The sequence below is a fragment of the Oenanthe melanoleuca genome, chromosome 15, assembly GCF_029582105.1.
Source record: "Oenanthe melanoleuca isolate GR-GAL-2019-014 chromosome 15, OMel1.0, whole genome shotgun sequence".
Classification (NCBI taxonomy): domain Eukaryota; kingdom Metazoa; phylum Chordata; class Aves; order Passeriformes; family Muscicapidae; genus Oenanthe; species Oenanthe melanoleuca.
The window spans coordinates 10430112-10445467 of record NC_079349.1 but is presented as its reverse complement, the minus strand read 5'-3'; the positions used below and the strand labels follow the sequence as shown (position 1 = coordinate 10445467).

The window sequence follows — 15356 nt, the reverse complement described above, 5'->3', positions numbered from 1 at the left end:
AAAGCTTCTGTGTGAGGATAATCAACACAACCCACCGTAAAAAGGCTAATACAGCATTGGGTCCATAGCACAGGGATGGAGGACAGCCAAAAGAGAGACCACCAAGGAAACCCATATGGATCTACCAAAGGGCCTTAACACAGAGTGTTTACATTGATCAAACTGTGCAACAGCTGCACACTGCTGAGCCAGTTGTCTACTGAATGAAGAACAGAGATGAAGAAAGAAGAGGGAAAAAAGAGAAGATGAAGGGCCAGATATGCAGCATTTAAACTATGGTAAGAAGCAACAGACTGGATACTAACCCCAGCCCAGTTCCAGCATGCAAATTGGTTAAAGAATAGGACACAGGTAGAACAAGAACAAGGTAAGCATTTATACAACAGGATCCCTGGTGCTTTGTGGCTTTGAATTCAAAAGCCAGTTAAAAGAACAGACAACTAGAAGAAGTTTCATTTGACATAAAATTTTTATGTGTTCTCATATGCTTCAAGATAAAGTCCACAGTTACCTAGATACAAAGACATATGTATTTGTAGTAAATATTTTCTTTAACACATGCTGTCCTCTACTGTTGTGTAAAGTGCTTTCCTATTGTACTGTGACTCTGATAATCACACTACCACTTAGGTGGTGTTTCATTGCTATAGATCCCACTGAGCTTAACCCAGGAAGTATCATTATCTCTGTTTCACATGACGAGTCATGCAAGCACCTAAAGATTAAATGAGTCCACAGCAAGATCAGGAAACCAACTGCAGTTTTATAGTGTTAGCTTGTATAGAAGCCTCAGGAGGTTTAAATGGGATTTGCTGGCAGCATAAAGCCTTTTTGAAGACACCCATGACAAGAGTTCATCTTAATGGTGAGCCAGGCATAAACATGGACAAAGAAAAGATAATGATAATGCTATGGCCATGAGTCAGAAAGAATCAGCAAGTGTCAGCTTCGAAGCTGCAGTAGAAAGAGTTTGTGTTTTGTTCACACTGATGATATTCACAGTTGTCTCCCTGCTCTTTGAGTAGCTGGTGAGTTATCACCAGAATCTTGCACCAGGACCACAGCACTCAGATAGCTGAGCAAAAGACTTGGAAAAGATGCTGGCTGAAGTCAGCTACTGGCTGTGTGGCACTAGGAACAATATTGGACTGAGGGTTGATCTGTACCTGAGAAGTCTTATGTGCCATCCCCATTCTTGTCCCCTTCCTGCTGAAGATGCTGCTGCACTGAACCTGAAAGGTCTGGTTATAAATAGCTTCTCCCTGCAGCTCCTCAATGAGCCACTGAGGCGGAATGAGTCATCTCTGCCAGCTCCGTGGCCCCCCCAAAATGACTGCGTCAGGTTGGGAGCGTGGCTGCCAAACACCGTGGTACACACTGTTCTCTCTCACAGGGCAGCGGCCTTGGGGGACAGGGGCACTAAACAATCCAGATCTACTCATTACTCATAAGCACCCAAAAGCCTCATCCTTTGTGAATAATGTAACCTCCATCAAGAGGGCTCAGAAACTTCAACCCCCTGTGTCCACACCATAATCCACACCACTCAGATTTTCAACTGGGCCTTCTAACCCAGTGATTGGTTTGTTATGGAAGTGATTGAGATCTCTGAGAGTGAACCTTTCATTCTGTTTACAAAGAACTTTTTTCTGGCCAAGACTTGGTGACATTGTTCAGCAATTGGGCTCAGCAAAAAGCGAGCTGACAAACCCTCACCTCTAGATGAGGTGTGCTACTAGGCACATCTCAGTATTTACTATGATAAAATAACATGAGAATTTTAACAAGAAAAGTCAGATTTCTTAATTCCATTGTGAGAGAAATTAACCCCGGTGATAGACAGCTGTATATCTTTTAGATCTGTTGCAGGAAAACAGTGTGATTGGTGTGATTTCCTGACCTTGCACAGGACAGCAGGTGCCCAGAGTAAAGAAATTCTAATGATTATTTGTTTGTTCATGTTGATTTATTCAGAGACAGATGGAGCTCTCCTGAAACATGTTCTTTCTCAAACCTAAGAAAATAACGATAGACATTTCATGAGTTTTAGGATAAACATCTCTGTAAGTAAGTAAAGCACAAGTCCTATCCAAGAAAATCACATTAATCTACTGTGCTTAGCAGAGACTAAAGGGACTGAGCATGAAGACTTAACAGTGGAGGATATAATTTAAAGCAATACTGGGTTAAAAGCAAGGAAAAGAATATCAGGAAGGGAGGAAAATACAAAGTCAATGTCAAAGAAGAACACAAGCAAGGTCCCGAAGACAGTATTACCATTCTTAAAAAAAAACCAAACAGAAAACCAAAAAGCAAACAAACTAAAAAGCAAGATATGGAGACAGAACATGAGGAAATCTGCTACATTTCTTTCACATGGAGAGTTTAAGACAATGTGATCAAAATGATTCTGGTATGTTTTCCATAAATTAAGTTTAATGGCTGTATCTGGTTGCTCACTCAAGCATTGTGTGAGAAAGCGAGCTCTGGACAGCAGCATATGCAATCAACATAATTGAACAGTTCAGTTAAAGTCAAACCTTTGCAAGCAGAATCTTGAAAATAAAATTCAAAAATAGCTGTTATTTGAACTGAAAACAAGTAAGGGTGATGAAAATCCACACAAACAGAACAAACAGAGCAATGTATTTCAGTTCTCTCTGTTTGCCAGCGTTCAGTGGTGTTGACAGGAGCAATATTCCCCAGCCCTGTGGCCCCTGCCAGTGGTCCCCAGTACCGCACTGTGTGGTGGCAGGAGGTAAGTCTGCTTTCAGGTCATGCTGTGATGCAAACAATGACAGAGCTTGGCAGACTTTTTGCTACCAGCTGAGGTGATATAGTGTTGTCTCAACAGAGGGTGATGCAGCTTTACATGAGCTGCCTCTTCATTTTCCCTCCAGTTTATAATTCATCATCGAACCAACAAGGTACATTCTGTTAAAAGTTAATGACTTTGTTCTGATAGAGTTTTAAAACAGACCTACTTTGGAATTGTATAGGTTCATCATGTGCAGCTTCATCATTTTTATATTGATGTCAGAGAATATTTTATCTTTGGTGATTTCTTTTCTTAAACAGAAGTGATTTACTCCATAGAAGAATCTAAACCTTGAAATGATCCCAGTCCTGCCTTCTACCACCTTCTTAGCACTTAAAAGTTATTTACTGGTACCTGGCTCTCATAAAAGGACAATTCTCTCTGCTGCTACCTCTAACCTGTCTTCCCTTTCCTCATTACTACTTTTTCCCTGTCTCCTAGCAAGGATACAGAGAATGATACCTGTTACCTCTTAAAGAAAACTAGGAATATGGGAGGCAAGAGCCTTAGTAAGAGCCAAGATCCTGATGGAAGAGGGAAATGCTAATGAAATACAGTTTATTGCTTTCAATATTTGTAAAGGCCAACACATTCCCAAAATACTCTGTAGGACATGAAAAAAATCCCAGCAAAACAATTCCACCAACACATGTCCTAATTGCTGAGGGCTGTGAGCCATCTTCTTGTTACACACAGCAAACTTGGAAATTCAAGGTACTGAAACCAATGGGACTGAAACAGCTACTGCTATAGAGAAGGATGAGAATTTTGATAGAGCAGCTGAGCGATGTAGCTGCTACTGCCTGCAAGGGGCTGCCACTTGCAACCACCAAACAAGAAACATTGTTCCTTTAGTGGAATTGGTGCTTGCAGGACTCTATCAATATACTTTCTTACCTGAGACCAGGTACCTCTCTGACTCCAGGTCTGTTTCATCCTCATCAGTGTTATTCTTTGGCTACTCTGAACAAGGGGAATTTCAGCTCCTAAAGAAAAAAAAGTGAACAAGCAATTAGCTCAAATATATTGGTAGGTTGTCTGTCTTTTAAACTAGGATTATTCAAAGTATTACATGTATTTCCTGGAAAAACAAGCCTTTTTAAGTCCTAGAGGATGTCTGCCAAACTCTCCAGAAATTCATACAGACTTTTAAACATCCCTTGGGATTATGTTTTCTGTTATGTCTCAGCTTGTGCAGTTTCCCACAAAGAGCATGGTATACAAGGTGAACAGAGATAACCAGGAGCTTTTCATAAGCAACACTCCCTTGCAACAGACAAAACTTCATGCTCATCAAGTTCCAAATTGAACACTACACTTGAAAAGTAAGCAAGGAAATATTTAAATGTAAAACTTCAAGGAACAGAGGAAGCAGTTAAAAAATCCAAACTCAACCCACAGCAGGTTCAGGTAAGAGTAATCCAGGACCCATAATTCAATTCTTAATTTCATTCCTGCGTTTTTCACCATCATATTTTTTCTCCTTTCTGATCCACTGATCCACTTTGCTTTCCGCTCTGCCTATTCTACTGCATTGAGCAGAGATGCAACAAGATTTTTCCTAAAGTGCAAGGCGGAATAATTAAATTGTGTGTATGAAGAGAAGAAAAATGCTCCTGATGGAACTAAAAAGTTAAGCACAGATAAAAAGGTGCTGATGCCCAAGGCACATCCAGTTGCTTGGCCATACTGTACAGGAAATGACACAGCTGAAGTGCACTGTCATCCAACTCGGCTGCAGCAGGACTTCAGATAATGACTAGGACAGAGCATTTATATTTGCTGTCATTGTTGTTTAACAGAAAAATATATTCCTTTTAGCCTGTCTGGACATTTCAGTTTCTCTGGGGATGCAGTTTAAGAAAAATAAAAAGCAAAAGAAACTGATTATTCCACTGTGGATGGGAATATGAAGGAGGTCACCATATGTTTAGGATAAATATTCTCCTATTGCAAACTTGTATCAGTCAGTCACCATCATCTGCTCTGTGGGATAAAAATGCCTCAGACACTGTATACTCAAACATCAGAATTGCCCATCTAATTTACAGTGCTTACTGCTGTTCAGCAGGGTCAGCCATGAAGATTAAGGTGATTTCTTGCTCTTTTGCCAATTGCCCTTTCCTTCCTTTTCTTTTTCTTTTTTTTTTTTTTTTTTAAATTAAATGTTCACCTCCTCCCTATCCCCAATGTTAAAACTCTGAAGAGACATCAATGGAGTCATGAGATTCACAAAGGAACTGATTATGCTAAGGTTAGGAAATTAGATCGCTCTGCAGAATTTTCAGCAGACGTTCTCCAATACTGTTTTTATGTCCATCTTTCATTGATTTTGTTATACAACATCAAAAGGGCACTGTAGGCCCCCATCTGAATCAGTGCCAACGCACTGAACAAAAAGTCACTCTGTCTCAAGGGAGAAGAGAAGGAATGGGTAAAGAGGAGCAATGTAAGACAGGGAAAGCAGCACAGGGAAGAAAAGAAAGACCAAGAAACAGTTGGCAAAAAAAATATATATATTTTTGCTCTGCATACCTTCTCTTGCTTCTTTCCCACCCTCGAGTCCCCCTTGTCCCCTCACCCAGGTAGTGGGTTAATCTGCACTATGATGGCTTTAAACTGAAACCCAGTCCAAACCTGACTTTTCAATTTCTAAAGCTCTGAAAGGAAACAAGCAGGAGGTAAGAGCATCCCAGAGGAAGCAAGGCTTCTCTGGCAGAGCTGCTGCAGCAGCAAAGCTATTAATAAATGTTTGCAATCTTTTAATCGCTCTTCTAAATTGCCATGGTGTTCTTGCAAACCCCATAGTGTGTCAGTGCAGCTGCCTCCTCCCGCCTGCCTCCCCGTGTTCGTGCATGTGAGTGAGGGGGAACATCAGGAACATGCTCAGATCCAAGGGCTGCTGCAGCATTAGAAAGAAATTATTTTGACAAGTGCCTATTTAAATCTTCCCTATTCTAAAGGAAGTGGACCTATTGGTTACATCTATGAGCCGTACTTGCACCTGGTTTTCCTCCTCCAGCAAGTTCCACCTCCTCAATTAAGACACTAAACTTTTTTTTTATTAAAGTATCACATCTGATTAGTCAGGCTTGGGACCTGCCACCCAAGATGTCATGTCTTGTGATGCGATAGTACTGCAGTCTCAATCACCAAGTAATCACTCTGGCTTAAGCAAAGATATTCTTGGCCAGGGAACATTTCTGTACACTTTATGAGACCCACTATGGAGCCAGGGTTCAACACAAACACATACTTTTCTACAGGGTCAATTAGTCAGAATATAACTGGACTGAAGAGCTGTGATCCTATTTATGGTAAGAGATAACATTTCAGGATGAAAAGGATTAATACTTTTAAATAAATTGTCTATTTGCCTCTTCATGTTTTTAAAGTGTATCCATTATTGTCCAAACTGGAATACAGCAGACAAAGCCACCTTCTAACGTCATGGTGGAGATCAGCTTAATCCTTTCTCTGTTCCCTCCCCCAGCTCAAACTCCCATCTTCATCCTAATTATAATAGCATTTGAAATTATCATGGTTTAAAAAAAGATGCCAGCTTATATAATATTCTTATTGCTTATTAATGATTTCAGAAGGGAGAGCAAGTTGCCTTGCATTCTGGGAATTATGCAAACCAAGGTTGAGCCATACCTTGTTGGACTCCACCAGTTTCTTATTTGGAAGCCTGATGCATGAGGATTACCATGTAATAACAGATGTTAAGGCTTTTAGTGAATGACAGGCCTGCTGCACATACTTGAACAAGAAGACATGACAGGCGTCACATTTCACAGTGATTAGCCTTGGGCACTTTTCAAAGGCAGAAGACTCGAGGCAAAGTGACTTTAACCACCCTGCGAGTGTGATAATCCCCAGGTCGGCACAGCCTGAGGAGTTTGATTGCTGTTTGGCATGGGAGCTTATGAATAATGCTACAGAGAGCAGCAGACTGCATCAGTGACACGGTTACTCAGCACTGACAGCCACAAAGACAGTCTGCTTGCATATGAAGCTCTTAAGTCCATTACTTAATCTAAAGTTACTTACACCCTTATACCTTTTGAGGTATACTTATACCTCAAAACATCACCTCCTCTATAAAGCTATAATGTGTGAAAGGCACTAAATAACTGAACTCAAGATTTAGTACCTGTCCTTCAATTTCCTGTTTTTGTCACTGTGGTAGCTTTCTGTTGGAGAATATGGGGTGGAGTAGGAGGGAACATTAACAGGAGCAGGAGCTCTGTATCCATGTTATAAATTGCAGCAATTTTATTTAAAAATGAGCTTCAGTATAAGATGACACCATCCGTCTCTGATACTAAGAGACTATTAAAAGACTAATGAAGTTGCTTGCCCCCACACTTACAGAGAAAGACCTGCACCCTGCAAGTCCCAAAAATAAAAGAGCTTAGTATGTGTAATTTAAGTAAATTAATTAAATAAAATCATTCTAAAATGATTTTGTTACTGTCTGTGATCTGACTCACAGGTGCTGATCTTACAATTCAGGGTAACATTATAATAATAGAGAAACAACAGAGAGTATATATTCTTTTTCAAGCCATAGATTTATCTATGTAGCAATACACATAAAAATGTTGAGAGCTGAAGTTGAACATATATTTTAGAGGAATCCAATAAATACTCAAAATCATCATTTTAAGCTTTTTTAAAAATTCTACATCTTATAAAAGAAAAACTTATTATTTATTAATTGAATAGATGTCCCTCTGTGTGCCACAAACTTAGCTAAGAAAATTTTTGCCAAGTGGTTGGGGTGGGAACAGGGAAGTAGAAGATATGGAAAAAGTTAAAAAAACCAATCCATCTTCTGGAGACAAACTGCCATATCTAGAACATTTCCTATGCCAGCATCTTCAGAAATAAACAGGGATGTCCTGCAGACAGTGCTGGATGTTAAATTGCAATGCTGTGAGTGTGGTGCTATTGCATCACCAGGGTCCCTCCCTGGCACTTGCCCTGAAAATGGTGTCCCTTCAGTGCCTGTTTTGGTGCTGACAAAGAGAAGCCACACTGCAAAACCACTGGCTTCTACAGGATGAAAATCTACACATCCTACACAGAGGAAAAAAACCCCACACTTAACTGGTTCCAGCTTAGTTTCTTGACCTGTATGCAGGTTCTTGTTTTAAGCTACACACAGTCCACAACAATTCCTGGTGTGTCTCACATTCTGTCTCTACACCAGCTTGTGCCTTGCTGGTTGGAAGAGTGGCACTTGTCTTGGCATGGACATGTGGGCAGTCCAGGGTGCTGGCATACAACAAGCATATGCTGAAACGTGGGAAAAGTGAGCGCCCTTAGGAAAGATGGAAAATGAAACCAGATGCCACCAATACTGAGAGAGAGAAGAAACCAGATCTGATCCTTTAGATGACTGGATGGACGCTGCTCATGTTCAGACACAGTAGGACCAAATTCAGCTCTAATTAAGTTACAGGGGGATGAACATGATCTTTTAAGCATCACAGGTATGAAACAGGAACACAGAAGGTCACACAGAAACAACTACTTGAGTTCCAGCATGAACACTATGGAATTTTACTGAGAAGGCCTGAGGGATGTGCCCTGAGTCAATTCTCCCCAGTCATCTCACTGTGGCAGACACTATCAGGCACTGCAAAAAAGGTTCTTATGTGCATCACCAGGAGCTTTAGCTTGGAACCAACCACCAGCAGGCAGAAGGCATCTCAAGTGCAGCTCAAACCCCTGCCTCAAGGCAAGTGGTGGCAACAGCTTTGAAAATCCAGCAAGACATTTTTTGGTTTTTTTTGGTCTTCCCAGTGCACATAGCTAAAAAAGTGACAAATATTGGCACTCTGACTCAGGTACAAGCATATCTTTAGAAAAAAAAATTTGAACAAAATAAAAATAAAAAGCCCTAGCAAGCTTCCAAAATAGGCCAGATGCTCCGAGTGCTTTTTGTCTTCTCTGATCTGTAACAGCCATTGCCTCTGGAAATCTGTTTGCATTTACTGGTCTTTGTGTGCATCCCCAGTCAGCACAGCAGCAACAAAGTCACTCTGAATTCTCCCCATCCAAACCACACCACACACTACACCCTAGTGTGCTTTTGAGGGGCTTTCACTTGCTGTGCTGGGCTGTGGGACACTGCAGTTAAAATTGGATCCAGGCAAGAACAGACAGGTGGGGAGCTCTCTGTCAGAGTGGGTCAGGCAAAGAGCTGAGACCCACGTGCCCCAGCTAGGCAGTGACTGACACACTCCTTGCACCAAGCTGACACCAGTACAAGCTGAGAGCCTGCAGCTGCCAAGGGGTGTCCTGGCTGTACCCCCATCGAGCAGCTCCAGCACAGCCCCCCTTCTCCCCTGCACACGCTGCTGCTGCCCAGCCAGAGCCAGGCAGCAGGCACGCATTATATAAGGTTGCTCCAGGATGCCTGTCCTCTCGCCTCAGCACTGAGTGATGGATGGACTGGAAAATGTTTTTCATTGCCTGCCTCATCAGGAGATGAGTGCTCTATGGAAGACTCTGATCCTACGCTGCTCCTAGGCTGCTGGAGTTAAACACAAAGCCACATAAAGAAAGGATTATTCAATATGCAGCAACATAAGCAGATATATCTTACTGTAAAATAGGGCCTTGGCTTAATCTGCTCATAGGAATTCAGGGGAAAGGGGAAGAAGAGAGCAAAGATCTGCAAGACAACAGCAATCCCAGACAAATCATTTTTGTTTCAGAGTGGCCCCTACAGTAACTCATGTGTGAAGAAGGTTACTCAGGGTAGGCTATGTTTATGCCATACGAGTTTCTGTTATCTCATTTACTGTATTACCTAAGTGCATAATAACTCAATAATTTATTTGTAGCAGTCCTTGAAGTAGATAAATGTCATTACCCTCATTTTGCCAATGTGAAACTCAGGCCTGGAGAGCTTAAAAGCCAGATTTTTATGCATAAGAAGGTGCCCAGCTCCTGCTTTAATTAAAGGAAGTTATGTACCTACATATTTTGACAACAGAAATCAGTGAGGCTGTTAAGAATTTCGGGATGCAGGTATACCTATCCACTACTTTTATATAATTGAGAGTGCCCTGCTTTTGTAAAAATTCTAATTTTTCTTTTCTTTTTCAGCTAAATTCAAATATTTCAACACAGTCTGCACTCTGTCAGACACTTCTGCCGTCTGTGCTTACCCACAAAATATGTACTGACTAAAGAGTCATGGGTATTTTTTCTTTTTTTCATAAGCTTTCTCCCCAGATACACAATCCCTTGCTTTGTTGTGATTGTTTGTTGTTTTCTAATACTTTCCCTTTTACTTTTTGTTGTTATTCCACAGATTTCTGGAGATTTACTGAGGAAAAGTCTTACAGCATCTTCAATAACAACCACCCCTTCAAATTGCACCTCCTGTTTCAGTGCATTCAGCACAGAACAAAACACCAGCCCTTTCTTGCAAGCTGCTCTGAGATCTGCTAAGTCTGAAAATCCTGGTCTCAGGTGTGGGCTGCAAAGTGAGTAAGACTCGCTGAGACCATTCTTGAGTTTATGGCAGCCTTTGCCACAACATTATGGAATGTTGTAAGACTCCCTATAGGCAGCAATAAGTTAAAATCCTGCTAATGCTACTGGATTCTTTGTGAAGGAGCAATTTTTCAATTACACATAATTAATAGCAATTACCCTTTATCTTCAGAGACCAGAACAAAGAATAATTAATCTATCTTAACATCCCCGTTAAGGAGGTATTAAACATGGGGGTTTTATACAGCAGATTACATAGAAAGTTATGTGGTTTACAGTCGAGTCTGTGTTCCCTAATACAGAAAGGAAAAAGAATCCTGAACTATCTGAACTCATATTCTAGTTCTTGCCTTAATTAATTAACTAGTTTGGAAACAGCTGTTAGCTTCTTGCAGCAGCTTGCTGCAAATGAAGTGTGCTGCCTACAGATCTCTCGTATACACCAGTTTCGCCATATTTGATAAATAGTAACACTCAAGTGGACAGTTTACTAATTTTTAACATTTATCTGTAAATAAGGTATTTGAAATTATCCCCATTGCAGAGCTGGAGAAAATGAAATCCAGAATTCTAGGCCCAGCTTCTCACTTCGCCCATCACCTTTTTGCACTGCTCTTCTCTCACTCTGGTTTTTGCTGCACAGGTTCTGATTTTGTGTTCATGCTAGACAGCACATGCCAAACTCACAGACATTTAATACCCTTTATCAAATCTTAATATGTGCCTTCAATCTTACAACGTCACTTCCAATTTCCAATTTAATGGAAGTTCACCTTATAAAGACATGGGATGTCTCTCAGAGCACATCCCGTTCTTGACTATTAAAAAAAAAAATCAAAGAAATGTGAATTTACTATTTTGAACTTAAGCAAGTAGTCCAAGATAGCACTGCCAGCACTGAAAGAGGCTGCAACACACATGGTTTTGCAAGAGAATTACTTCACATGGCAGGATGACAGCAAAGATGAGGGCAGTGCTGCAGGCAGCACACAGGGCAGCTCATGTGGCAGCTCTGACAGACCAGCAGGCTCTGACCCATGACAGCTTGGGTGTACAGAAAGCTTATGATTAATGATTACATGTTAGGGTGATCAAAAAAAGGGATAGCTTTTAGTCTTATCTGTATTGATCTGAGGGAACCTGAACTCAAAAGAGAGGAGTAGAGAGACAGAAAATGAGGGAGAGTACAAAGGAAGAGACCAAAGGGAGAAGGAGAATGTCCCAAATGTTAAATGAAAGCATCTGCATGAAAAGCTCCAGGCCAGCATGCTCAGAGAATGCACTCTTCTGTCTCAGTGACCTTGTGAAGATAAACTGAACAAAAAGCTTCAGGCAACATCAGACAGGATTTAAGAAGCAGTTTTAATTTTAGCCAGATTGTTTTGTATTTTCAGCTCTGAGGTTATCTGGGGATTCAATGTGTATATAGTGGAACAAAATTAGTTGTCTCCCCCAACTCTGCTACCATACCTGATGGCAAATTCAGTTCTGTGCTTGCAGGGAGAAGCAAAAATCATTATTTTGGCTACACATGGAAGATATAATTGTGGTATCACAAGGACAGAGTAGCAATGCATCCTAATTTTACTTCATAATGCAATTACTCGGCTACTTCATACACAAGCAACACACCAGACCTGTACTCCAACACATCATGTGCTGATATGCCAGTTCTTTCTACTCCCTTCATGTCCTTGCTCTCCAGCTCCAGACTGACAGCTGTTTACCATGAAGAACCTGTTTACTCCCCCTGTACCTTAGCTTCCTCATCTATAAAGTGGAAGCATTCTACCTAAAAAGAGTGCAAGGATTCACTAAAATATGTGTTGCGTCTGCACTATTGAATACATTTACTAGTAATTTTAATTACTAGTAATTACTAATTAGCAAATAAATACAAACTCTAGGAGCAGACTGCACACAAGAAAACTTGCATTCATCATAGTCTATTACAGATTATTAGCACAAATTTTCCATACAAAACAAATGCAATCTGACCTGCAACCTGGATATACAGGTGACATACAAATCCAAAGTGAGGGTCTAGACCTTCAAGCCTGCAGAAAAATGTCAAATAATGAACTAAAATGATAATAAAACAAACCCAGACAGATTGGTACTAGCTCCTCTGCAGGCACACTACCACAAATAACAACAGCAGCTGAGAAGACAGAATCACAGAATACTGAGACAACACCTCAGTAATCCTCCTGCACCTCCCTAGTATCACTTCATTGGACAATCGCTGATGAACATTTACACTGGTGGAGAATCTTCTATTGAAGGTTCCCAAACTGCTTTACAAATTGTCTCTAATGTGTATCCCAGTACATGTTATTTCTCCTTGTCCTTGCATGCTCTATCCTCCATAACCTCTATGTGATAAGACATCCCAAGGCCACATTGTCTCTCCCAGACTGCAGGAGAGACATCCATCCTCTCTCTTGGCAGGTCTCTTGACCCATTCTTCCATTTAAATAGCATTTTCTTTTTTATTTTTTTTTTTTCTCTCTCAGATCTTTTCTTAGGAGATAGTTCTTTCCCACCTTGAGTGTATAATTCACCATCACTTGCAATAGCTCCTTGAATCCCTGACTGGAATCAATACAGCAGAGCTGGCAGAGGATGAGAGTGAGGAGGTGGGAAAACAAATGTGAAGATGTTGTAACCTTTTAATCCTGTGCTGTCAGCTCAGCACACCAGGATGCCTGACTGGGTTCACACACCTTGTATTAACACAGACAGTGACTGTGCAGGGGGCTGTGGTGACTCAGGTCTGCTCTGTGCATCCTCCAAACCAGCAATAGGGAACTAAGGCAATATCCTGCATGAAATGAAGCAGCACGGGGCTATCTCACAGCTCTGCTCTCTGCACCATGTCTCTCCTGATCAGCCTTCTGGACCGAAAACAGAGGCCTGTGCTGTGCACAGGGCCCAGCCTGTAGCATGCACAGTGCACATGTCCTATTGGATTACAGGGCAGAGTGCACTCACATGCTCTGCTTGTCAGAGCCCAGCGTGCCTCTGCAAGAAGGAAATAAAGGAGGGGATGGATAAAAGCAACCTGAGCAGCACAGGGCAACCTGAGCCCTGTCAGAAGGCAGGATGGGGTATGCCACCACAAACACAGGGGCAGCAGGGAAATGTACCTGGCAGACACACTGTAAGCCTAAACTGGAATCTCATTCCACAAAGAAAATCAATTGGAATCTTCATGAACTTTAATATTGTTCAAAAATGTGAGACTAGCTTATCACCTAGGAGCTCATTGTATTGACAAGTGGAACAGATGACAGTTAGATCCCCATTTGGATACTAAAACACAGAGCAATGTGGCAAAGATCAATGCAATGCAGTTCTCTTATCGAGAAAATACTTCTATCTGCATTAGCTTCAAAACTGCCCCCAGTCCCTTTGATTGTGGCCCAAGAGAAAAGGTCTCTTAGAAGTCCATAATAGGCTTTGTGCTTTTTTTTCTCCCCAGGCAACTCATATTTGACAGTTCTTATGAAAAAACATGATTTGAAAACGTGATCACAGGTGGAGGAGAGGAGTTAACAGCACAGGGAGAGAGCAACAGAACAGGCGTCTGTTTCAGAGGGCAGAAGTTTATCACCCAGGACAGGATTTCACTGGGTTTATCATTGTTTTCTGTGTCTAGGATGAAGGTCATTAAAGATGTTTCCACTCTGAATTAACAATGAGTTCCCACTCAATCTATAGTGTCTCAGCACTCGTATGTGACTCAGCGCCAAGAACCTCAGTGAAACTCTTTTTCCCATCTCGCATTCAGATATCTACCTCACATCTTTTCCCTTATTCTCCCCGTTCCCCTCTCCTCAGTTTATTCTCCAAACAGATCCCTGCTTCCTCGACCGTATCACACATCACAGTTTGGGACACCACTACAGAAATTATTACAGGAAGTAGCTCCGTTCCACAATTTCCTTAGCTGTTGTAATTAATTAGCACATATTCCCAAACCACCGATACCTGGAGTTTTAGGAGCTACAAACACTGGAGCACTTTTCTGAGGCAGCAAAGACAGAGCCCTTCCAGGAGCAGCGGGGAGGCTCTGGACGCTCGGCTGAAGCCTTCGAGGGGCAGGTACTCGCCCGCCTCTACCAAACCTCCCGGGGCTCCCATCACACAGAGACGTGCCGTCTACCTCATTTAGACTTTTTAGGCACACGACCAGGCTGGCTTGGCCAGGGCGGGTCGGTACAAGGCAGCAAAAAGGACTAAAGGCGAAGCTTCTGACCATCGGCAGAGCCCGCGCTCCCGCCGCCCCTCAGCCGCCCCCTCAGGCCGGCCCGCGCGCCGCGAGCGCCCCCTGGCGGAGGGCGGGAGCAGGTGGGGGGAGCGGGCGGCAAGAGGGACAATGGGAACTGGGGTGTGCCGGGAATGGTGCGGGCAGCGGGACCGGGGAGGCATCGGCCCCCTGCACTCGGCACTGCTGAGGCCGCGCCTCAAGTGCCGTGTCCAGTTCTGGGCCCCCGAGTTCAGAAAGGATACTGGGGTGTAATATACCCCAGCCAGAACGAGCCAGGATATCCTCCACTAACAGCGCAGCGCGTTCAGAGGGAAAGGGTCTGGAGTGTATGTCCTTGTGGAGAGCGGCTGAGGGAGTTTGGGGTGTTTAGCCTGGAGGAGCTTCAGGAAGGACCTCATCGCTCTCTACAAGTACCTGAAAGGGAGCTGAAGTCAGGTAGGGATGGGGCTTTTCTCCCAGGCAACAAGCAACAGGACAAGAGGACACAGTGTTAAGCTGCGCCAAGGGAAGTTTAGGTTGGTCATGAGGAGGAATTTCTCCACAGAAAGGGTGATCAGACACTGGAATGGGCTACCCAGGGTGATGGAGTCACCGTCCCTGGAAGTGTTTAAGACCGGATGTGGTCTGGCTAACATGATGGTGACAGGTCATGGGATGGGCACGATGACCTGGGGTCTTTTCCCGCCCAAGTCATTCAGACTCCGTGACCCGCCGGCGGCTCGCGGCAGCACGGCGCACGCGCGGCCC

At 42.7% G+C, this 15356-nt stretch overlaps 1 protein-coding gene across 1 annotated transcript in view; it reads right to left on the bottom strand.

Moving 5' to 3' along the window:
• The window catches only part of CABP1 (calcium binding protein 1), a 54177-nt gene extending 39519 nt beyond the window's left edge, over positions 1-14658 (bottom strand). The window contains exons 1-2 of the mRNA XM_056504571.1: positions 14330-14658; positions 3716-3804 (exon numbers count right to left, since the gene is read on the bottom strand). Of these exons, the coding sequence (XP_056360546.1) occupies positions 3716-3804; positions 14330-14600 (360 nt within the window). The 5' untranslated portion in view covers positions 14601-14658. The remainder of the gene's footprint in view (positions 1-3715; positions 3805-14329) is intronic.
• Between the last annotated feature and the right edge of the window lie 698 nt (positions 14659-15356).